This window comes from Pelophylax lessonae, assembly GCF_965119305.1.
Source record: "Pelophylax lessonae genome assembly, chromosome: 1".
Lineage (NCBI taxonomy): Eukaryota > Metazoa > Chordata > Amphibia > Anura > Ranidae > Pelophylax > Pelophylax lessonae.
This window is the reverse complement of record NC_138768.1, coordinates 509952393-509977630: the sequence shown is the minus strand read 5'-3', so window position 1 is coordinate 509977630 and position 25238 is coordinate 509952393. Positions and strand designations below refer to the sequence as shown.

Genomic DNA, 25238 nt, shown 5'->3' with positions numbered 1-25238 from the left:
AATGCAGAGTCCCAATTTACATGATGTATGGGAAGAAATATGCATACATTTCTTAGAGACAGAAGAGGATTGAATTTTATTTTTTCACTTAATGTAACTAGAACATTGATGAAATCCATGTTCTTACTACTGGTAGTAATAATTAAAAAGTATGTTGTATAGAAGGACCCTAGCCTATAAGAAAGACATATGGGAACTTAATCTTCACAGCAGGCAACTTTAATCACTGAAAAAAGACAGAGAAATCTGTAAATCCAACACAAAGTTGTCCATTTTTCACAATGGAAAATGTCCCATAAGGGTAACCCTGCAAATGTATTTAAATAGGAGATCAACATAAAAATCGATTCTGTTATTTAAAAAAAAAAAGATACAAATGCAATGACTAAATTATCACTTAGAATCCCAAAGTATTGGGGCACTCATCTAAAAAAGGTTGAACACAGCTTGACTACATCACACCTTAGTAGACCATTCATACCTAAGGGCCCACATATAAAATGAGTATTCTTTTGAGAAAATTGCACTGGATTTTTCATACAAAGTCTTCACATTAAATGATCTAGTTTCTTCGCTGTTATAGAAGATTTACACACTCATGTCCTTTAAAAAGAGCCTTCTTGTAAGACAGTAGGATGCTAAACCAGTGTGGAGAAGTAAGACTTATGCTCTTTAAAAATGAGTCTGCGTAGTAGTGTGAGTGAATCAACCTGAGCCATAGCTGTAACTGACATCTTAACTGTTGATTACTTTAATAATATTACAATATTATATTATCATTTTATATATAAAGCACATACACTTTTTAGCGCTGTACAATAACTTGATCTTGTCATACATCAGTACAAGATACAAACTGCAAATTTTCAATGTACTGTGGGAAAATTGCATCCATGAAAACCTCTGGAATATTTTTTTACAGTAACTGACAAGGAATCTTTGACGCTCTACAGTATGCACCACCAACCTCTGACCATTTGTGGAGCAACCATTCCAGATGCTTTGCAAAGAAAGGAAGCAAAACGAGCACTGTTTATAAAACCAGTATGACAAGACAATTATCGCCTTTAATTCTGCAGGAGATTATGATGCAATGTAATGCACACCCCCCTGTAGTAGTAAAGGTTTAGACACAAACATTTTAGATTATAGTTTTGCCAAGGTCCACTTTCACTGGCAGTGGCCCAGCCTCCTCACTCTCTTCAGTTGGGCAGATAGTAACTGCAACAACAGGTGGCAGAGGGAAAGCTTCTGGCTTTTCCATATCTTCTAGGTATTCTTTGTCACCGTTTATGCTCAATGGCTGGTAAAAAAACAAAGATAACATGTTAATCTTTTTTCTTTAAATAAATATCCTGACAAAGCTTTATATTTTAACACATAAAAAATGTTAATATAATATTTATAACAATAAATTAAATTAATGTGTGTGTTTATATTTTTTATGCTATAATGGTAAAAAGGCAGATCAACCCACGTACAACGTAGTGAGAGGACAAAAACATTCAGAGAGCTCAATTGCTTGGGTTAGGCTGCTCACAAAAGACATGGCTACTCTCCAGTGGGTACCCAGCAGGTTACTAGATTGAAGCAAGCCCTAATGGAAGGAGCAGCAGACCAAAGGATTAAAGGATTGAGTCTTGAATGGACTCAAAATAGAACTTGACTGCTGGCCAATAAATTTCCTGTTTCAGCAATTACCCAGATAGCAAGGATAACTTGCCACAAATTTGTGACAGTGTTGAATTGTAAGTCCTGTTAACTTGCTGCACATTTTTACTGGAAAGTTGTGCACTTGAAGAGCACTTGAAGCACAAGTTTAGGTTGATACTTTTTCCAATTTGTATCAAATTTACTTGACAAGTCTCTAGCAAGGGAAAAGTTGCTGTGGTGAGTCTACTCACTGCAAGTCTACAGCATGAAAATTCAGTCACAGTGACCCCTGTGGTGGGATGACTATTGCACAACATAACTGAACCAAAACTTGCAGCAGACTTGCAGAATGTGTGCAAAGAAAGTTGATCTGGAGTCATGCAATGCGGACTTGCTGCAATTGTGCAACAAACTTGTGAACCCTGGCAAGTCTAGCAATAGATTAGCAAGTCATTCTCAAACTTGCAGTTCAATTTTGGGCACCAGTTCATAAAAAGGATATTGGGGAACTGGAGTGCAGAGAAGGGCACTAAAATTGATAAGAGGCATGGAGGAGCTAAGCTATGAGGATAGATTAGCTGAATTTAATTTATTCTCACTCGAAAAGAGGAGATCAAGGGGGATATGATCAACACGTATAAATATATAAGTGGTCTGTATAGTGAACTTGGTGTTGAGTTATTCACTTTAAGGTCAACACAGAGGACAAGGGGGACACTCTTTATGTCTAGAGTAAAGGAGATTTCATCTTCAAAACCAAAAGTCTTTTTCACAGTATGAGCTGTGAAAATGTGGTATAGACTCCCACAAGAGCTGGTTCTGGCCCCCTCAGTAGATTGTTTTAGGAAAGGCCTGGATTCTTTCATAGATACAAAAGAATATCTATAACTACAAAACAGGAATGGTTTTACAGGTGGAGGCCACTGACATTTTTTTCCCTACTCATCTGTTGACTGGTTTTCACTAGTTTTGAATTTGGCTAGGGTCAGTATCACTACTGGTAGCATTAGCAAAACCTGGACCCTATAGAGGTTGCACAGGCAGTCCAACTCCTCCAGGATGGCACATTAATATGTGCCATTGCCAGAAGGTTTGCTGTGTCTCCCAGCACAGGCTCAAGAGCATGGAGGAGATTCCAGGAGACAGGCAGTTACTCCAGAAGAGCTGTGCAGGGCCGTAGAAGGTCCTTAACCCATCAGCAGGACCGGTATCTGCTCTTTGTGCAAAGAGGAACAAGATGAGCACTGCCAGAGCCCTAAAAAATTACCTCCAGCAGGCCCCTGGTGTGAATGTCTCTGACCAAACAATCAGAAACAGACTTCATGAGGGTGGCATGAGGGCCTGACGTCCTCTAGTGGGCCCTGCACTCACTGCTCGTCACCGTGCAGCTCAATTGGCTTTTGTCATTAAACATCAGAATTGAAAGGTCCGCCACTGGCGCCCTGTCCTTTTCACAGATGAGAGCAGGTTTACCCAAAACACATGTGACAGACGTGAAAGGGTCTGGAGAATCCATGGAAAACATTATGCTGCCTGTAACATCGTTCAGCATAAATAGTTTGGTGGTGGATGAGTGATGGTCTGGGGAGGCATATCCATGGAGGGACGCACAGACCTCTACAGGCTAGACAATGGCACCATGACTGCCATTTGGTATCGGGATAAAATCCTTGGACCCATTGTCAGACTCTGCGCTGGTACAGTAGGTCCTGGTTTCTGCCTGGTGCACGACAATGCCCGGCCTCATGTGGCGACTTTATGCAGCCAATTCCTGGAGGATGAAGGAATTGATACCATTGAATGGCCCCCACGCTCACCGGACCTAAATCCAATAGAACACCTCTTGGACATTATCTTTCGGTCCACCTGACGCCTCCAGGTTGCACCTCAGGAGCTCAGTGATGCCCTGGTCCAGTTCTGGGAGGAAATACCCAAGCACACCATCTGTGGTCTCATTAGGAGAATGCCCCGACATTGTCAGGCATGCATTCAAGCACATGGGGCCATACAAACTACTGAGTACCATTTTGAGTCGCTGCAATATAATTTCAGCAAAATGGATTAGCCTGCTGCATCATTTTTTCACTTTGATTTTCGAGGTGTCTTTGATATCAGCTCTCTGTAGGTTGATCATTTTCATTTCCATCAAACAATGTAGCCTCCTTTTGTTCCTAGCACATTACCCAGTCCATATCAGTATAGATATCCAGTATGATGTTTTTCACCTTTGAGATCTGATGTGTTTTCAAAGGGTTCCTTAATTTTTTTGAGCAGTGTAGATACAGTATCTCACAAAAGGGAGTACACCCCTCACATTTTTGTAAAAATTTTATTATATCTTTTCATGTGACAACACTGAAGAAATTACACTTTGCTACAATGTAAAGTAGTGAGTGTACAGCTTATATAACAGTGTAAATTTGCTGTCCCCTCAAAATAACTCAACGCACAGCCATTAACATCTAAACCGCTTGCAACAAAGGTGAGTACACCCCTAAGTGAATATGTCCAAATTGAGCCCAAAGTGTCAATATTTTGTGTAGCCACCATTAATTTCCAGCACTGCCTTAACCCTCTTGGGCATGGAGTTCACCAGAGCTTCACAGGTTGCCACTGGATTCCTCTTCCACTCCTCCATGACGACATCATGGAGCTGGAGGATGTTAGAGACCTTGCGCTCCTCCACCTTCCATTTGAGGATGCCCCACAGATGCTCAATAGGGTTTAGATTATGAGACAGGCTTGGCCAGTCCATCACCTTTATCCTCAGCTTCTTTGGCAAGGCAGTGGTCGTCTTAGAGGTGTGTTTGGTGTCGTTATCATGTTGGTAAACTGCCCTGTGGCCCAGTCCCTGAAGGGAGAGGATCATGCTCTGCTTCAGTATGTCACAGTACATGTTGCCATTCATGGTTCCCTCAATGAACGGTAGCTCCCCAGTGCCAACAGCACTCATGCAGCCCCAGACCATGACACTCCCACCACCATGCTTGACTGTAGGCAAGACACATTTATCTTTGTACTCCTTACCTGGTTGCCCCCACACACGCCTGACACCATCTGAACCAAATAAGTTTATCTTGGTCTCATCAGACCACAGGACATGGTTTCAATAATCCATGTCCCTAGTATGCTTGTCTTCAGCAAACTGTTTGCGGGCTTTCTTGTGCATCATCTTTAGAAGAGGCTTCCTTCTGGGATTACAGCCAGGCAGACCAACTTGATGAAGTGTGTGGCATGTGGTCTGAGCACTGACAGGCTGACCCCCCACCCCTTTAAACTCTGCAGCAATGCTTGCAGCACTCATACGTCTATTTCCCAAAGACAACCTCTGGATATGACGCTGAGCACATGCAGTCAACTTCTTTGGTCAACCATGGCGAGGCCTGTTCTGAGTGGAACCTGTCCTGGTTAAACCACTGTATGGTCTTGGTCACTGTGCTGCAACTTAGTTTCAGGGTCTTGGCAATCTTCTTATAGCCTAGGCCATCTTTATGTAGAGCAACAATTCTTTTTTTCAAATCCTCAGAGAGTTCTTTGCCATGAGGTGCCATGTTGAACTTCCAGTGACCGGTATGAGAGAGTGAGAGTGGTAACACCAAATTTAACACACCCACTCCCCATTCACACCTGAGACCTTGTAAGCTTAACGAGTCACATGACACCGGGGAGGGAAAATGGCTAAATGGGCCCAATTTGGACAATTTCAATTAGGGGTGTACTCACTTTTGTTGCCAGTGGTTTAGACAATAATGGCTGTGTATAGTTATTTTGAGGGGACAGCAAATTTACACTGTAATAGAAGCTGTACACTCACTACTTTACATTGTAGCAAAGTGTAATTTCTTCAGTGCTGTCACATGAAAAGATATGATAAAATATTTACGAAAATGTGAGAGGTGTACTCACTTTTGTGAGATACTGTAATTAAGAATTCAAAATTTAAGTGTAATATTTTAGGCAGTGTAAAATTTTAAGGCAGAAATGATGCACACTACGTAAGCAGCTTTAGTAGTTTACAGTTTAGGAGAGAGATACCAGGAAGGTTTTAATCCAGAAAAAATGTTCAGTCAATGTACACTATGTGAGGTGCTTTAGAAATTTGCAGTTTCCCATTAAACACGAGGCAGGATTATAATTAGGATATAACAACTAGTGTTTTATTTCACAGCAGAAAAGCCAGCAATATTGCACAGACTCAATGCACAGCATTGAAACACTTTTTGCTAGACTGTATTTTGAAAAGAAGACACAGGCAGCTAATAACAAATAAAAAATACCATTAGAATTTGACAGAAAAAAAGCCAGGAAAATATTGTACTGACTCCAGGCACAGTATTTTAAAAAGGAGAGAAAGCAGTCAGCATTTTAATCAAGGATTCAACATTATAGTGTATTATTCGACAGAAGGGGCAGTAAAACATTGTAGATGTCACAGTCAATTCTTAGCTTAAGCCAAGCATAGACTCTTCCTAGGCGTCTGTGCCTTCCACTGAAGCTCTGGAAGTCTTGTCCAGCAAAGTAAAAGAAAAGCTGTCTTGTACAATATTTACAAGATCTGGACTTTTATCTAGATTTCATGCAAACCTCCTTGGGGAACCTGACCTTGAATATGCCTTTGCCCCTGTGCATTTTTAGCTTCATCTATATCTCCTTTCTTCAACTCTGTATCCACATCCTCACTACTCCAGAAATCCTAAGAGCTTCTTTACCCAGTGTAGAATCCACTTTGAACTGCAGTCCTAGCATTTTCCCACTGATTGTTCCAAGGTGGCCTATTTGATCTTCCTTTTCGCCAGTAACATCTTTGCTTGTGTTTCTCTCTTCTGGGAAAGGAACTATATAAATACTCAGGGTTCCAAGCCTCCTTTCACCTCACATTCGATAAGTCTGGACGTGCCTCCTCTACTGCTAGTGCTTTGTTAGGTGCAAGATATAATAAAATATTTACAAAAATGTGAGGGGTGTACTCACTTTTGTGAGATACTGTATATTAATATATATGTGTGTATATATATATTTTTTCTTCTATTGGTTGAACTAGATGGACTTGTGTCTTTTTTCAGCCAGACTAACTATGTTACTATGTAATTGCTTGCTATCTGGGTAGATTCATTTTACATATTTACACATGAAAGCTCAATTTTGAGTTCATGAAAGGTTTCTGTGTTAACTAAAGCCTTGATGATTTTTTTTTTTTTTTTTTTTTACAACCTTTAGGCATATTCACCATGTTCACCATTCCCCCCCCCCCCCTTCAACCCCCTTCAATAAAGCCTCAGCTTGAGGAGAATTTTGTTATCTTAGCCTTGGGTGCTGGAAGACTTTGTTCTAGTACTGATTACCACACTGTAAGTTATCCAAAGTTTTGATCCAAAAAAGAATGACAAAGCCCAGTTGCTTTTTAACAGCTATGTAAAATAAATCTAAATCTTGTCAAACTCACTAAAGCCTTTTTTTTTTTCTTCATTAAATTTACATTTCAGTTTCATGTAAATTTTTATTACTCTTTTGAAAAAAAAAATATAGTAATAGATGTATTAAACATAATAGATAGCTGAGGTTTCAAAACTTTTTTTAATTTATAATTTCAATTATTAGTGTAATCTCCTTGTAGATACAACAGGAAGTGAGAGGTAAAATCTACAATTAGAAGAATTCGTTTCTTAGACTTTATTCACACAGGTGGTGGCAAGCAGACAGCAGCAAAAATCAGCAATTTTTGCTACCAAAGAAACTAGCTGCATGCACACAGTGTGTGAATCGTTACAGCCAGCAGCAACATGGGCAGACTTAAACCCTGTACAAATCAGTGTTTGGCACTGCTGATGTTCATAAGTTAACTTCCCATCTAGGCTAGATACAGTGGTGATCTAAACTTGTTTAGTGATTCAGTGAGGATTAACTTACCAGCCATGTACAGTGGTGAACAAAAGTTTGGGCATCCCAGGTAAAAATTTATATTAATGTGCATAAAGAAGCCAAGGGAAGATGGAGTTTCAGTTTTCTAGACCAGTGGTCCTCAACACCAGTCCTCAGGGCCCACTAACAGGCCAGATTTTAAGTATTACCTTGGGGAGATGCAGACTAGAGTACTGCAATCACTGAGCAGCAAATTATATCACCTGGGATGTATTTCAGTTATCTTGCAAACCTGGCCTGTTAGTGGGCCCTGTAGGCCAGGGTTGAGGACCACCGTTCTAGACAACTGCTTAGAAGATCCCATGGTGCTGATTGTTGAGGCAAGGTCAGATGAGTCTGGGCAACCTTTGAGATTGACATCGCCTGGTCTTCCCAGACGATAATTGAGAACAATCCATGATACTGGCTGGTCTCATCCTTGCAAAGGGGGCAGTGCATGCTATAAATTCTGCAGGGTGCCCAAACGTTTGCAGACACCATTTTTTTGTTTTCTGTAATTTTGAAAGTGTCAATGATGGAAATAAAATCTAACTTTTGTTGACATATTATAAGAATGTCTAATCTGTAATTTGAGATTTTTTCCATCTTTCCTTGGCTTCTTTATGCACATTAATACAAATCTTTACCTGGGGTGCCCAAACTTTCGTTCACCACTGTACATGGCTGGTAAGTTGACCCACTGGCTTCAATCCTCACTGAATCACTAAACAAGTTTAAATATCATGAAAAACTGAAAAACATCCTTATATGCATAGGTGTTCCTGATCAGAAACTTAAAATACGACACCAGTAGGTCAGCATGACAACCAAGTAATTTGCTTTTTAAGAAAGGATTATGCAGTCATAGTCTATGTTTCTCTAATAACTGGTTTCCAATAACAATTTTTTTGTTGAAAAAAAAAAAAACATATTTCTTGAATAAGAGAAGCAGCTATAAAATGAAATTTGCTTTGTAATGTTCAAAAAAGTAAATGCCACCATTTATCCCAAACAAACACTCAAGAATTAGTCATCAGCATTTCATTATCTACATAAAATATCAGAATAGAGTACAATACCTGTGCCTTAACATGTTGATCAGGTGCAGTCACCAAACTAGCACAGCTAAGCCAGAGCATCACCATAATAGAAAGGAACAAGCATGCAGCCAGAATCCACCGTGGTAATCCAGACCGTCTACAAAGAAGAATGTTAAAGAATTCATTATACCCCAACTCCATCTACACTAAGTTTTCTTCTGGACAATGAAAAAAAGGTCAGTACCTCAGGAAATTTTTTCATTGCCTCTTTTCCCAGTACCAGTGGGTCCGGAAGTACAAGAGGCAATAGGGCACTTCTCAAAAAGAACACACACAACAACAAAACATGTTTTTCAGCAGAGGTGGGATAGGTTAGAACCTTCAAGGATTTTTTTTTTTGCTGTCTTTGTCTTCTTACCCTGATGTCACAGGAATAAATAGTAAGGAGGGATCTCCCCAGTAGAGTCAAAGACAGCACTAAAATCTGATTGAAGTTCTAACACTCCCTCACAGTACGTAAAACCAAGGAAAAAAAATTTGGTGGATATAGGCATTTGTGTTTACTTTTGAAAGACATCATAACAGTATTTTAGATCCTGTTACTTACAGTGCAACCCAAAGGTTTCCACAGTGTAAAATCAATTCATACAGTAGATACTTCCATTTTGTTAGAGATACACAGACTATATTTGACAACTAGCAACATTTGAAAAACTAGGTGGGTCCAGCAAAAAGCAAAATGAAAAATAAAAAGAGAGAGGAAAAGACAAATATATCATAGTACTTCACAAAGTGCGTAAGGCATATATGATATATGAAAAAGATTAATTTAGTCTATATAATAAAAATGAATCTGTCACTAATACATGTCAAGTAATCTGGCATATGTCTCCCAATAACTTGTCCGTAGTGTTAAACTACTTACTTGTCCGCAATTGTAAACTAACTAAATATCTGTGCTGGGGGGCGTGGCCGACGAGTGATGGGAGCGGACGTGTCCTGCAGTAGCTCTGCTGGAATCCTGCTATTCTCCTGTCTATCTTAGCCATCCTGTGCCCGATTTACCTGCAATCTTCAGGCTTACCTCTCCACACCTTCTGCTTACCGTCCGTGCTGCCATTTCCATCTGGACGGATGTCCTCCCGAGGCACGAAATCCCGATCGGCGATGGACCCTGGCGGCCAAGATGGCGGCGCCGCGACCCGCTCGGCGAAGGAGAAGCAAAAGGAGGCCGCGCAGCGCCTGTTCGCAAAGCCCCCAGGTAAAGACCTTGCTCCCCCTCCCTGTCAGGCTGATGTGGGGGATGTGGATATGGCCTCGGGGGACTTGGTGGATGATGGGCCTCTCTTGTCGCTGGACTCTGGGCCCTCGGCCTCCCATGAGGCGGGAGCGGCGCTGCGGTTAGGGCCTGCCTCCCCTTCCTTGACCCTTGATTCGGAGCCCACCCTGCGGGATATCCTTTCAGCGGTCACTACTGGCAAGGCTAACATTGCTAGATTGGCTGGAGAAGTCCAGGGCATGAAGCTAGAACTGTCCCTGGTACGCCAGGACATGCAGAAGCTGCGGGATCGCACAGCTGCATTGGAGGGCCGGGTCAGTACCATAGAAGATGAGTGGCAATCATTGCAGCGGGATGTTCAGTTTCTTCACTCTATTACCACAGCTAATGCAGCCAGACTGGAGGACATGGAAAACCGCTTGCGTAGGAATAATGTGAGGGCAGTGGGAATCCCTGAAAAGGCGGAGGGGAAACACCCTGTGGATTTTATTGAAGCATGGCTTCTGACCACCTTTGGCAGGGATTCCTTTTCCCCTATATTTGCCGTGGAGCGGGCCCACAGGATTCCTGCTAGACCTCCCCCCGCCGGGGGCCCCCCCCCAGACCCTTTCTCTTCAAGCTGCTTAATTACAAAGACCGTGATGTCATCCTGAATAAAGCAAGAACCACTGCTGATCTCTCTATAGACAATGCCAGAGTCTCTCTGTACCCTGATTTTTCCGCTGAAGTGCAACGCAGGAGAGCTAAATTTCTGGATGTTAAGAAGAGGCTGCGCAAGTGGAATGTGCCGTATTTTATGCTTTATCCTGCCAAATTGAAGGTGGTGGCGAATGGCTCGACCCAATTCTTTGACAACCCTCAGGCCGCTGTGAACTGGCTGGATAGGGAGGAACGTCATCTAGCCCGGCAGGTACCCCCCTGAGTTTGGGGGCGCTGTTATCCTTTACTGGCTTTGAGTTTCAGTCTACGATGCGGAGCACTGACTGTCCGTTTCCAAGTCTTTGTTCTACAGTTGGTGTTTTTTACCCCCCAATAGGGGTGTTACATTTGGGATCACCGCTCGGCTGAGCGAGACTGTCGTGTTTCCCCCCAAGGTTGATTGTATGCGGTTCCTTTGCATACTCTGCCCCTATCCTGTTGTCCTGCGGGGACATGCTGACTCCGTGGAACGGAGAATGGTTTACTACTGGGCCCTGTTGGCCCCCTTGACTTTGTTCTTTGCTCTGCTGCTTTCCCCCTCCCTATCTCATGTTCTTTTTCAGGTGAGACCTCTCCTGCCTAGGACTCTTCCGGCTGCGGATGGCTGGCGTGGACTGCACTTCCCTCTCTACCTACCTACTCACTCTGTGCGCATACTCCCGGAGACTCTGTTTTGGCGGACTATGACTGGCAATGGGGAGTGGTATGTCGGGTGGTCTGGGGGATTTTTGCTGTTAAGTTCATATTATGTTTTTGCTAACTCATGGCTTAATGCATTAATTTTGTCCTGGAATGTTCGGGGCCTGGCTGACGGGGTTAAATGTAAAGCGGTATTTGCATATCTTAGGAAGCTTAATCCCACTGTTGTCTGTCTACAGGAGACCCACCTGGTGCGCACTTCCACGCATTTGCTACGCTCTCGGGCATTTCCTGTTCAATACCATTCTGTTCACTCCTCTTATTCGCGGGGGGTGAGCATGTTGGTGTCCAGGGAGGTGGCTTTTGCGTGTCTGCACAGCAGGGTGGACGATTTGGGGAGATATGTTTTTTTATTGTGCAAACTTAATGGTTTTCTATGTATTTTGGCTGCTGTCTATGTCCCTCCACCCTTCTCCCACGAGGTTCTCCGTCTGTTGGCGCAATTTATGACGTCCCACCCTGATACTCCAGTTTTGGCCGTGGGGGATTGCAACAATTATCTTGACCCGGCACTTGACAAGTTTCACCCCTCCTATCACGGGCCCGCCCCTATTTCACGCCCTACGGCGTTTGCTAAGTTTTTGACGGAAATGGGCCTCAGAGATGTTTGGAGGGACAGACAGGCCACCACTAAATGTTATTCTTGCTATTCGGCCACTCATGGAGCGCTGTCACGTATTGATTTGGCCCTGGGGAACGACTCTATGAGGCCCTGGGTGACTGATTCAGCGTACGAACCTCGCCTGGTGTCTGATCATTCCCCGCTTTGGGTTAAACTTTCGCTTCCGGGCTCGGGGACTCGTGGGCTGTGGCGGGTGAATCCGTTCTGGCTGACGTTGTTCCCCGAGCCGGATCTGATTGTACCGGCCTTGGAAGACTTCCTGGCTGTTAATCGGGGTTCTGCCTCCCCTGCGGTGGTGTGGGATGCCCTTAAGGCCTTTTTGCGTGGTCAAATTATCAAAGGGATTACTATGGTTAAACGTAACTCTGCACTGTGGGAGGAAACGGTTCGTGATGACATGAAACGTAGAGAGGAAGCTGTGATAGCCTCACCTTCTCCTTCTGCGCAAAGGGCCTGGTTGGAGGCGCAGGCTCTGTATAACTCGGTGGTACTCTCAGCAGCTGAGAAGAAACGATATTTCTTGCAGCAAACGTATTTTGAGGAGGGCGAGAACACTGGGCATATGCTGGCTATGGTAGCCAGGTCTCAACAGGACCCTGGCTCAGTGACGGAGATTGTCTCTCCCTCCGGGGAGGTGGTCTCCTCCACTCCTCAGGTGCTTGAGGGCTTTAGGCAATTTTATGCTGATCTGTATCAGTCCCAGTGCGGGGGCCAGGGGGGCGGCCCTGTCCTCATTTTTGGACGGGTGCTCCCTACCTCAGCTTCGGCAGCAGGATAGTCGGTCCCTTAGTGCTCCGGTTACTATGACTGAGCTGACGGATGCATTGGGGCAGGCGCCTAACAATAAGGCACCGGGAGCGGATGGCCTTCCGGTTGAGGTTTACTCTAGGTATGGGCGAGTCCTTCTGCCGGCTCTCCTCTCCACTATGCAGGATATTATGCGGACGGGGGTCTTGCCGGATTCCATGAGTGAAGCCATTATTATTGTCTTGCCCAAGCCAGGGAAAGACCCTAGATACCCTGACTCATACCAACCGATCTCCCTGTTGACCACTGACATAAAGCTTTTTGCACATATTCTTGCCAACCGACATTCGAAGGTCATTACCTCCATCATTCACCCGGACCAATCCGGATTTATTCCGGGCAGGTCCACGGCGATTAATATACGGCGGCTTTATCTCAATTTGCAAATTCCAGTTGTTAACCCGGGTAATAGAGCCATATTGTCCTTGGACGCGGCCAAGGCATTTGATAGCGTAGAGTGGCCGTATCTGTGGGAGGTCCTCTCTCGCTTTGGCCTGGGCGATGACTTCATTGGTTGGGTTAGGGCGTTGTATTCGGCACCTAGAGCACGGGTCAGGGTGAATGGGGAACTTTCTTCCCCGTTCCCCCTGTACAGGGGTACTAGTGCCCTCTGTCCCCCCTGCAATTTGCACTGGCGATAGAGCCGCTGGCGGCCCTCATTAGGAGTTCCCCGGCTGTGGTGGGTTTTCGGAGGGGTGGCCTGGAGGAGAAGGTGTCCCTATATGCGGACGATACCCTTCTGTATTTGGGTGACACTGAGGGTTCCCTTAATACGCTTATGGTTCTTATTGCACAATTTGGCTCCTTTTCAGGCTTCTCTATTAACTGGGATAAGTCCATACTAATGCCCCTTGACCCCATACCCAATCCCTCTCTGCCAGCCCTGGGTCGCCTGCGGGTTGCAGACACTTTTAGGTATTTGGGGGTGATGGTCTCCCCGGATCCAGCTCAGTACCTGCGTTTGAACCTGCTGCCTCTTCTAGACAAGCAATGTACTAAGGGTAAGAGTTGGTGTAAGCTGCCACTTTCGGTGGTCGGCAGAGTAAATTTAATTAAAATGATTTGGGCCCCCCAGCTATTGTATATCTTTCATAATTCTCCAATGTGGATTCCAGTGTCGCGGATGTACTTTCTTGCGGCTCAGTTGCAGCATTTGGCGGGGTGGGGGGATCAGTCCTCGACAGACCCGCAGTCCCTGCTTTTGACTAATTCCAGGCCGCCTCTCTCAGCGGCGTCCCTCTTGGAGATGGACCTTCCCTCATTGCCGAGCCGTGCTCCCACGGCCACCCTGCTGCGTCGCCTGTGGCGAGAACTGCGTGTGTTGTCGCACTCGGACGGATTTTTTGATTTTACGCCATTGTGGGACAACCCGACCTTTCCAGAGGTTGCTAGGTTGCAAGACTCTCTGGGGTGGCAGGATAGGGGTATACGGTACTTTGCCCAATTGTTTGAGGGCTCTGTGCTTAAGCCATTTGACCGCCTTCAGTCTGAATTTAATCTCCCTCGCCAACACTTTTATCGCTACCTCCAACTGCGCCATGCCCTTCAGGCCCAGCAGCGACTGTCCCCCTTATGACAGGCGGACCAGACGATTGTGAACTCAGTGATTAGGGCTCAAGATAAACGGGGACTGATCTCCCTTAGGTACCAATGGCTTCTCTTGTGTATACAGGACCCGGCCTCCTTGCGGTGTAGAGCAGCGTGGGAAATGGATCTGGGGGATATTGGCGGAGATCAGTGGGATCAGGCCTTGGAGGCCCTTCCCTCTGTGTCTCTGTCGGCTTCCCACAAGCTTTCCCAGCTCTTTATACTCCACAGGACGTATCGTACCCCTGTCCTCCTGCATAAGTGGGGTAGGCGGGATACGCCTTTGTGCCCTAAATGCGATTCCCACAGGGGAGATTTCATACACATGCTGTGGCGCTGCCCGAAGTTGGTTAGGTATTGGACTCAGGTCACACAATGCATTTCACAAGTTGCCCATGCACCTATACCGGTTGACCCTCTGGTGTGTCTGTTGGGCATACTAGATCCGGAGCCATTTACCCCTGGTGCATATATCATGGTGCATAGGCTATTATATTTGGCCAGGAAACTGATTGCTAACTATTGGATGAGTCCAACGATTCCTACATTGGCACAGTGGGTGGCACGAGTCAATTAGCACAGCTGCTTATGTATCGTATTCTGCAGGTATAGTTTGTTGGTAGACATCCTGGCTGTATTGGGGTCTCTCTCACCTGAACTTCTATTTTCCCTCTCTTCCTCTTTCTCCCTTTTTGTATTCCCCTTCCTTCTCCTTCCCCCTGTTATACCCATTCTTTCTCTCCCCCCCCTCTCTTTTTACCTTTCTGGGGACTGGGCTCCTCCGTTCCTTTGCTGTGGTGGAGACCAGTTTCCGGTATCTCTCTACCCCTTGGATTCTGACATATGTATGATGGCTACATAGGTATGGTGCTCTCGGGGGGGGGGGGGGGGTCACTTTTTACATTGCTGATGTGGAGAGGTTTCTTCCTGCACTTATGCCGAACCCTGTTTATCCTGATGCGTTGCTGCTTTGGTTTATGTTTATATCGGCTTATAGGATTTCGGTCTTCTCTAATATCTTAATACCACTGCGATTATTGCTGTTTTTGTATTGCTATATGCTTTTTCTTCTAACCAGAGATGTGACCCCTGCGAGGGTGCGGTATTTTTCAACATGATTGTATGTACCCGATTGTCATTACTGTGTATGTTTCCACCTGTTCCCTTCCCTTCTTTTTTTTTCCTTTCTGTTGTTTTTAATAAACACCTTTTGGATTTAAAAAAAAATATCTGTGCTACCAATGCTCAGTGCATTCCACAGGACATATGCCTGTACATTAATTGACTCTGGGTAATGCTTTTTTATTTTTTGAGAATAAAGCACATGAACAATATAAACTTAGCATAAATATTTTTTTAACTTGTTATCCTGATTGTTTCAGGGTTAACATACTATTACTATCTGCTCTCTAAATAGCATTTCTCAAAAAACTTCAGCTGCATCATTATTTGGATAATCTCTCCTTACTTGGACATACACCCCAGAAAATCATGTTCAGATTGTGGAGTTTCCAAATGGGATAACTTGTGTTTAATTCTGGATTCCTTTCCTGAAGTCTTCTCTACTTTTTCACGAATGCCTGAGAATAAATAAAAGTAGTTATATTACTTTTTATTGAGAGCATATTAATGAAATATGAAAATGTAACATTTTATTGATCTTTTAATACGGTGGTACAAAAATGCAGTTAAAATATAGTAAACACACATATATTTTTCATCACCTGCTAACAGGAAACTAAAGTATGGTTGCTATTTGCTGATACTTCGGATGTCCAATTTGCTCCTATATTTGTTACTTGCAGCTTACTTAAGGGTGTCGTGATAAAGACTAGAAATAATTTTAGTATCTGGTTAGTTGAAGATACTAATTCAGAGGTCAGAGACATTTAAGGTATTCTTTAATTTAGACATGTTTTCAGTGTTGAAAACTCCACACCAAGAATTACCATGCTGGGCTCTTCTTGCCAAAAAAGAACATGTTGGATATAGGTAACTGCACTTTGCAGTTGTTATTGTGCTTTGCACTTTCATTATAGGATCAGTAATGTAACTTGGTTATGGTTAGTCAATATGATTTTGGTAAATGGAAATTGTTTTTGCTACCAAATTAGCCTTCAACAAATTTTCATCATAATTAGTCTCTAATTTCATCATGACGCTTGCTTGAAAAAAAAAAAGCAATCTGCTTTTAAGAAAACCTTCTCATGTTGCTTTGCAAGCTTTCACAATCCCTAAACCACCTCAAGCAACCAAACAGTGAATGGCATGCGATGGTGAAGGAAAGGTTTTAACTTGAACATACTATCAGATTTTTTGGATGACATTTTGCCCGTTTAATGATATTAATTACTGCAATAGAAGTTTTTTAGAGCCACCCTTTTGGCAACTAGCAGAAAGTACAGTCAGCTGGGGGTACTATTATGCTGGCATCAGGATTTTTGAAGAGCTGTATCTCAAAAAGAACAGCACAGATGCAAGTTTATTAACTAAATATCTGCAACATTACAAGTGAAACTACCTCTGTAGATGATCAGAATAATATTACAATCCAACAAACTCTAATGTGCCAGAACAAACAATATAATGTTAAGCTCAGCAAACATTTACATATCCAAGTTTCAAAAAATTGTGTAATCAATTCATTCAGTCCTCTGGTATCTTATAAACACCCATTAAACATTCTGTGTGTTATGCTTCCCACAAAATACTTAGATCCTCACAGTGATCCTCAAATCAGCCAGGACCTCACCATTTACATTACCTCCCTATTACAGAAAAGAAAACAAGCATGTGCTGCTCTAACTTCGTTGCAATGGCTGGTATCCAGCAATGCTCTTTCCTTATTTTATCAGTTTAGGCCAATTTGTACTCTGCTACACTTTGGTTATAAAAAAATCAGAAAAAGCGTATAATAATTGGTTTGCGCAAAAGTTATAGCGTTTGGACTTTTTACTTTTTTTATTAGTAATGGCGGCGATCAGTGATTATTATCGGGACTATGACATTGTGGCGGACAGATCAGATCCCTAACTGATACCTTACCATTACAGAAAATTAACGGCTTTCTGGACACGTTGCATGCTCATTGCTTACTCAGATTTAGTCACGCTGGGTATACACTCCAATAGGAGATACAAATGCAGAAAACCTCATAGTGTAAATTGATCTTTTTAAAAGAGTATAGAAAAACAAGTTCAGATATTCATCTCACACTTACCAAGTCCCCACAGCACTAAAAATACCAATAACAACATTGTTAAACAATCCTGGTTCTGTGGGATGTAGCTACCTCCACTTGACACAATTCTTCATTCAAAGACTTTTACAAGGGCCTCACAAATGTAAGGGTAAACAACACATTAACTTCCTATAATCCATTCCCATACTTCTTGGTTTTTGGCCTTATTCTCCTTACATTACTGCTTTGGATTAAAGGCATGATGAAAGCTACATACGGTATCTCACAAAAGTGAGTACACCCCTCACATTTTTGTAAATATTGTATTATATCTTTTCACGTGACAACACTGAAGAAATTACACTTTGCTACAATGTAAAGTAGTGAGTGTACAGCTTGAATAACAGTGTAAATTTGCTGTCCCCTCAAAGTAACTCAACACACAGCCATTAATGTCTAAACCGCTGTCAACAAAAATGAGTAAACCCTTAAGTGAACATTTCCCAATTGGGCCTAATTAGCCATTTTCCCTCCCCAGTGTCATGTGACTCGTTAGTGTTACAAGGTCTCAGGTGTAAATGGGAAGCAGGAGTGTTAAATTGGTGTTATCGCTCTCACTCTCTTATACTGGTCACTGGAAGTTCAAAATGGCACCTCATGGCAAAGAACTCTCTGAGGATCTGAAAAAAAGAATTGTTGCTCCACATATAGATGACTTAGGCTATAAGAAGTTTGCCAAGATCCTGAAACTGAGCTGCAGCACATTGGCCAAAACCATACAGCGGTTTAACAGGACAGGTTCCACTCAGAACAGGCCTTGCCTTGGTTGACCAAAGAAGTTGAATGCACGTGCTCAGTGTCTCATCTGGAGGTTGTCTTTGTGATAAAGACATATGAGTCCTGCCAGCATTGCTGCAGAGGTTGAAGGGGTGGGGGGTAAGCCTGTCAGTGCTCAGATTATACACCGCACACTGAATCAAATTGGTCTGTATGGCTGTAGTCCCAGAAGGAAGCCTCTTCTAAAGATGATGCACAAGAAAGCCCGCAAACAGTTTGCTGAAGTCAAGTAGACTAAGGGCATGGATTACTGGAACCATGTCCTGTGGTCTGATGAGACCAAGATAAACTTATTTGGTTCAGATGGTGTCAAGCGTGTGGCGGCAACCAGGTGAGAAATACAAAGACAAGTGTGTCTTGCCTGCAGTCAAGCATGGTGCTGGGAGTGTCATGGTCTGGGGCTGCATTAGTTCTTCCGTCACTGGGGAGCTTCATTTTATTGAGGGAACCATGAATGCCAACACGTACTGTGACATACTGAAGCAGAGCATGATCCCCTCCATTCGGAGACTGGGCCGCAGGGCGGTATTCCAACATTATAATGACCACAAACACACCTCCAAGACGAGCACTGCCTTGCTAAAGAAGCTGAGGATAAAGATGATGGACTGGCCAAACATGTCTTCGGACCTAAACCCTATTGAGCATCTGTGGGGCATCCTCAAATGGAAATTGATCCATCAGCTCCGTAATGTCGTCATGGAGAGGTGGACTCAAGTGACAACCTGTGAAGCTCTGGTGAACTCAATGCCCAAGAGTGTGAGGGAGTGCTGGAAAATTATGGTGGCCACACAAAATATTGACACTTTGGGCCCAATTTTGACATTTCCACTTAGCGGTGTACTCACTTTTGTTGCCAGTGGTTTAGACATTAATGGCTGTGTGAGTTATTTTGATGGGACAACAAATTTACACTGTTAGGGCTCTTTCACACGGGCGTTCCGTATGTCCGTTTTTCATCCCATCCGTTTGCGGATGAAAAACGGACATAATGTATCTCTATGTAAATACGGATGTCATCGGATGATCATCCTCTGACATCCGTTTTTTGTCAGTTCAGTTCAGTTCAGTTCAGTTTTTTTGAACGGAGGAGAACCCTATTTTTTCTTCCTTTCAAAAAACGGAACTGAAGCAAAAACGGATGTCAGTGGTGTCATCCGCAGACATCCGTATTTACATAGACATGCATTATGTCAGTTTTTCATCCGCAAACGGATGGGATGAAAAACGGACATACGGACCGGATGATACAAGTGTCATCCGGGTCCGTTACAAAAAAAAAAAAAGGACCTGATCGGGCAAAAAAAAAGGAACGCCCGTGTGAAAGAGCCCTTATACAAGCTGTCTACTCGCTACTTTGCATTGTAGCAACGTGTCATTTCTTCAGTGTTGTCACATGAAAAGATATAATAAAATATTTACAAAAATTTGAGGGGTGTACTCACTTTTGTAAGATACTGTACATATGTAGATCAAAATAATCTTCTTGCTATTAAAACTTATCAAGTTTTTTTTTTTTAAATCTTTTTATTTGCTTTTACACACCAACCAAACAACAACAAAAACCAACTAAGTGCATAAGGTTCACCCTAAAGCCGTACAGCACGTGATAAACAAAATTGCGGATTACCCATGCAGGGGCGAGAAAAGTAAGAGGGAACATAACACAATAATGCAGGTTACAAAACTTATGGGGCAAGTAATGGAGCATATAGGGCAATTAGAGGGGAGGAGACGGGCGGCACAATGGCATTAGCAGGACCCGCCGTGTCTCTGATCCCCTGATCCCCCGGTACTCAAATACTTATCAAGTTTAATTTATACTATGTGTAAAACAACATAAAGGGCAAGGCCTAAAAATAAATAGGATCTCAAAATGATTTAATATAAATTAATTACCACTAGTGATTGCAATAGCGGAAAAAATTCAAGTGAGCAATAAATATATATAAAAAATGAGTAAAAACAGTCCATGCAGAAATTCCAATGAATCAATCCGTGAGTAGTATTACCGTCTGAAATATCCACCACCACTTGTGAATGAGGATAATACGCACTCACCAGATTCCCAGGTGCTAATGTGGCTTACAGCACATTTTTACAGCACATTTTTATCTGGATTTACATGGATAAGACACAGGCATCTTTCACACTGATGAACTGATTGGGTCCGTCTGTCAGTTTTTTAGGTGGGCCCGATCAGACCCTTCATTGACAGCTGATGCGTTTCACACTAACAGTGCTTAATCATAGCTATGATTAAGCTCTGTTAGTAGTGTAAAACGCCTCAGCTGTCTTTGATCCGTACCTCTGTATGCTGTGGCATTTGTATCCTCTTTTCAATAAAGATTTGCATTGGAGTGCGGCTATCCAGACATACTCTTTCTTCTATATGGCTTGGTCATTGAGCCTGCACCCTGCACCTGTGCTGGTACTGTGAGGATTATTGAAGGAATTTCCACCTGGAGTGGTATGTGGTCTCTATAGAGTGGATATGGACCTGTTATCCGCCTGCTTAGCAGGGATCAGCGGAGAGATCCACTGCTAGCATCTGACCCATATGAAAGGGGCCTTAGAATTAAAAGCATGCACCCAGATGGCAAAGAAGTAAAAACAAATCACAGTGCACATACAGAAATGACCGCCAGCTCCGGGACTGGAAGGAGCGGCGTGACATCAGCACATAGCTACGCTTTGACAAAGAAGTGAACACAAATCACAGAGCACTTACAGAAATGGCCACCACTTCCGGTCCCGAAGCGTGTTATCAGCACGTCAGGGCGTAGCTACGTGCTGACCAACGCTGCCACTTCCGATCCCAGAGCTGGCAGCCATTTCTGTAAGTGCACTGTGATTTGTTTTCACTTCTTTGGCATCTGGATACACGTTTTTACTTCAAATTCTTGTCCAAAAAAATTGGAAAATAAAAATACTACACTATATATGGTACCTTTGATGTCTGGCTCATTGTGGTGAGTGTTCTTTCTTACTTAGTGGCGGCGCATGTGGTTCGGCCTCCATAGGGGATACAGTGGGTACGGAAAGTATTCAGACCCCCTTAAATTTTTCACTCTTTGTTATATTGCAGCCATTTGCTAAAATCATTTAAGTTCATTCTTCTTCCTCATGAATGTACACACAGCTCCCAATATTGATGGAAAAACACAGAATTGTGGACATTGTTGCAGATTTATTAAAAAAGAAAAACTGAAATATCACATGGTCCTAAGTATTCAGACCCTTTGCTGTGACACTCATATATTTAACTCAGGTGCTTTCCATTTCTTATGATCATCCTTGAGATGGTTCTACACCTTCATTTGAGTCCAGCTGTGTTTAATTATACTGATTGGACTTGATTAGGAATGCATCCATTGTGTTGGTGCATCACATAGAACCGGAACCGGAAGTGAGGGTTCGTGCGGTTCGTGCGGCAAAGGGAGAGAGGAGGAAGGAAGGAAGAGGAGCTGCGGGGACACGTGCGGGGGAAGCCGCACAAGGGGTGCGGGTGCACCGTGCAGGGACCAGCAACTGAGCGGAGGTGGAGGACGGGAGCCGAGGCAGAGAGCGGCGGCGGCGGCGGCGGAGGTCAGAACCCGCCTTCCTTAGTGCCTGGAAGAAGAGGAGGAGGACCGTCCGTGCCCAGTGAGGAGGAGGAGACATCCGTCCCAGTGTGTGTGTGTGTGTCAGCAGCTGTGAGTAGAGCAGCAGCTGCAAACAGGGGGAAAGCTGTGTGACTGTACTCTGTAAGAAATCAATAGCTGTTTGTCTGTACTGCGACTGACTGCTGTGTGACTGTCTCTGCAACTGAGTACCTGGGAAGTCTGGTAAGTATCCTTGCGACTGGTGAGTATCCTTGCGTCTGGTGAGTATCTTTGCGACTGGTGAGTATCCTTGCGACTGGTGAGTATCTTGTGACTGGTGAGTATCTTTGCGACTGGTGAGTATCTTTGCGACTGGTGAGTATCCTTGCGACAGGTGAGTATCCTTGCGACAGGTGAGTATCCTTGCGACTGGTGAGTATCCTTGCGACTGGTGAGTATCTTTGCGACTGGTGAGTGTCCTTGCGACTGGTGAGTATCTTTGCGACTGGTGAGTGTCCTTGCGACTGGTGAGTATACTTGCGACAGGTGAGTATCCTTGCGACTGGTGAGTATCTTTTGCGACTGGTGAGTATCTTTGCAACTGGTGAGTGTCCTTGCGACTGGTGAGTATCCTTGCGACAGGTGAGTATCCTTGCGACTGGTGAGTATCTTTGCGACTGGTGAGTATCTTTGCGACTGGTGAGTATCTTTGCGACTGGTGAGTGTCCTTGCGACTGGTGAGTATCCTTGCGACTGGTGAGTATCTTTGCGACTGGTGAGTATCTTTGCGACTGGTGAGTATCCTTGCGACTGGTGAGTATCCTTGCGACTGGTGAGTATCTTTGCGACTGGTGAGTGTCCTTGCGACTGGTGAGTATCTTTGCGACTGGTGAGTGTCCTTGCGACTGGTGAGTATCCTTGCGACAGGTGAGTATCCTTGCGACTGGTGAGTATCTTTGCGACTGGTGAGTATCTTTGCGACTGGTGAGTATCTTTGCGACTGGTGAGTATCTTTGCGACCGGTGAGTATCTTTGCGACCGGTGAGTGTCCTTGCGACCGGTGAGTATCTTTGCGACTGGTGAGTATCTTTGCGACTGGTGAGTATCTTTGCGACTGGTGAGTATCCTTGCGACTGGTGAGTATCTTTGCGACTGGTGAGTATCCTTGCGACTGGTGAGTACCTTGTGACGGGTGAGTATCCTTGCAACTGGTGAGTATCCTTGCAACTGGTGAATATCCTTGCACTGGTGAGTATCCTTGCGACTGGTGAAGTAGCTTGCGACTGGTGAGTATCCTTGCGACTGGAAGTATCTTTGCGACTGGTGAGTGTCCTTGTGACTGGTGAGTATCTTTGCGACTGGTGAGTATCCTTGCGACTGGTGAGTATCCTTGTGACTGGTGAGTATCCTTGTGACTGGTGAGTATCCTTGCGACTGGTGAGTATCCTTGCGACTGGCGAAGTATCCTTGCGACTGGTGAGTATCCTTGCGACTGGTGAGTATCCTTGCGACTGGTGAGTATCCTTGCGACTGGTGAAGTTGCTTGCGACTGGTGAGTATCTTTGCGACTGGTGAGTATCTTGCGACTGGTGAGTATCTTGCGACTGGTGAGTATCTTGCGACTGGTGAGTATCTTGCGACTGGTGAGGATCATTGCGACTGGTGAGGATCCTTGCGACTGGTGAGTATCTAGTGACTGGTGAGGGTATTAGCGACTGGTGGGTACCCCAGGTTTTGTACCAGGGAAGTTAGAGGTAGTGTAGGTAAGGAAGAGCAGGTCGTTAACATTATCCCCATAGAGTAGAGGGTAATAATGTCCGACAGGATTGGGGATGCCACTCAGTGCACTTCTTGCGGCATGTATGCGTTCCTTGATGAAACAATCGAGGACGAATACTGCTGTGCAAGATGTGAGCGACTTGTTGCTCTGGAAGCCCACATCGTGGATCTAGAGAACACAGTGACAAGACTGCGTGGCATCTACAACCTGGAAAGGAGCTTGGACTTTACCCATCAGGCGCTGGCAGGGGTCAGCATAGAGGAGGAAGGAATAGAGGAGACGCAAGCAGCAGAGGTACGCAGCTGGGTGACTGTTAGGAATGTTAGGGGGAGGAGAGTCAGGGAGGCCAGTCCTGAGTTGGTACACCCTAACATGTTTGCCGAGTTGCAGGTTGAGGGGGATATCAACTCAGGGGTGGCAGAGCTGGAGCATGCGCCCTCCCCCAGCTGCCAGGGGAGGGACGGCTCCAGGAAGAAGGGGGGCCGTAACTCAGGAAAGGTTAGAAAGGTTGTGGTAGTTGGGGACTCAATTATCAAGAGGACAGAGAGGGAAATCTGTAAAAAAGATCTCGTGAACCGAACAGTTTGTTGTTTACCGGGCGCCCGAGTTCGGCACATCGCAGATCTGGCAGACAGATTGTTGGGCGGGGCTGGGGATGACCCAGCGGTCATGGTGCACGTGGGCACTAATGACAAAGTTAAAGGTAGGTGGAGGATCCTTAAGAACGATTTCAGGGACTTAGGTAATAGATTGAGGAAAAGGACCTCCAAGGTGGTTTTCTCTGAAATACTGCCTGTACCTCGAGCCACACAGGAGAGGCAGAAGGAGCTTAGGGAAGTTAACAAGTGGCTGAGGAATTGGTGTAGGAAGGAGGGGTTTGGGTTCCTGGAGAACTGGGCTGACTTCTCAGTCGGCTACCGGCTCTTTAGTAAGGATGGGCTGCACCTTAATGGGGACGGTACAGCTCTTTTGGGGAGAAAGATGGCCACCGAGTTGGAGGGGCTTTTAAACTAGGAGACGGGGGGGAGGGCTCAGAAATAGAATCAGTCAGGAGGGAGCAGAGGACTGAAGGCAGTTGTAGGGTCAATAGCGACAGTAGGTCAACAACATCAATTGGCGGGTCTGTGCGGGAGAACAGCAGACCAAACAGAAATAAACAAAACCGCCAATCACGTTTAACTTCCGTAAAACTAAGAGGGGTATATGCTAATGCCAGGAGCCTAGCTAATAAGATGGATGAGTTGGACATGTTAGTACATGAGGAGGACATAGACCTTGTGGGAATAACGGAGACTTGGTTCGACCCCTCACATGACTGGCTGGCCAATATCCAAGGGTATTCGGTGTACCGGAAGGACAGGGTTGGTAAAAGAGGGGGAGGGGTATGTCTCTATGTCAAGAACAATATAAAGGTGCTAGAAAGGAGTGACATTACGGATGGGATGAGCATGGATTTAGAATCTGTGTGGGTTGAACTCGATAGGGAAGAAGATAAGGGAAAAGTAGTTGTGGGGGTTTGCTATAGGCCACCTAACCAAGGGGAGGAGGTAGAGCTGGAATTTTTAGCACTAA

The 25238-nt window shown here is 44.4% G+C and overlaps 1 protein-coding gene across 1 annotated transcript in view; it reads right to left on the bottom strand.

The window, feature by feature from the left end:
• Positions 1 to 811: 811 nt before the first annotated feature.
• Positions 812 to 25238, bottom strand: part of TMEM59L (transmembrane protein 59 like) — a 140174-nt gene continuing 115747 nt past the window's right edge. The window contains exons 6-8 of the mRNA XM_082274975.1: positions 15753 to 15864; positions 8631 to 8748; positions 812 to 1303 (exon numbers count right to left, since the gene is read on the bottom strand). Of these exons, the coding sequence (XP_082131101.1) occupies positions 1142 to 1303; positions 8631 to 8748; positions 15753 to 15864 (392 nt within the window). The 3' untranslated portion in view covers positions 812 to 1141. The remainder of the gene's footprint in view (positions 1304 to 8630; positions 8749 to 15752; positions 15865 to 25238) is intronic.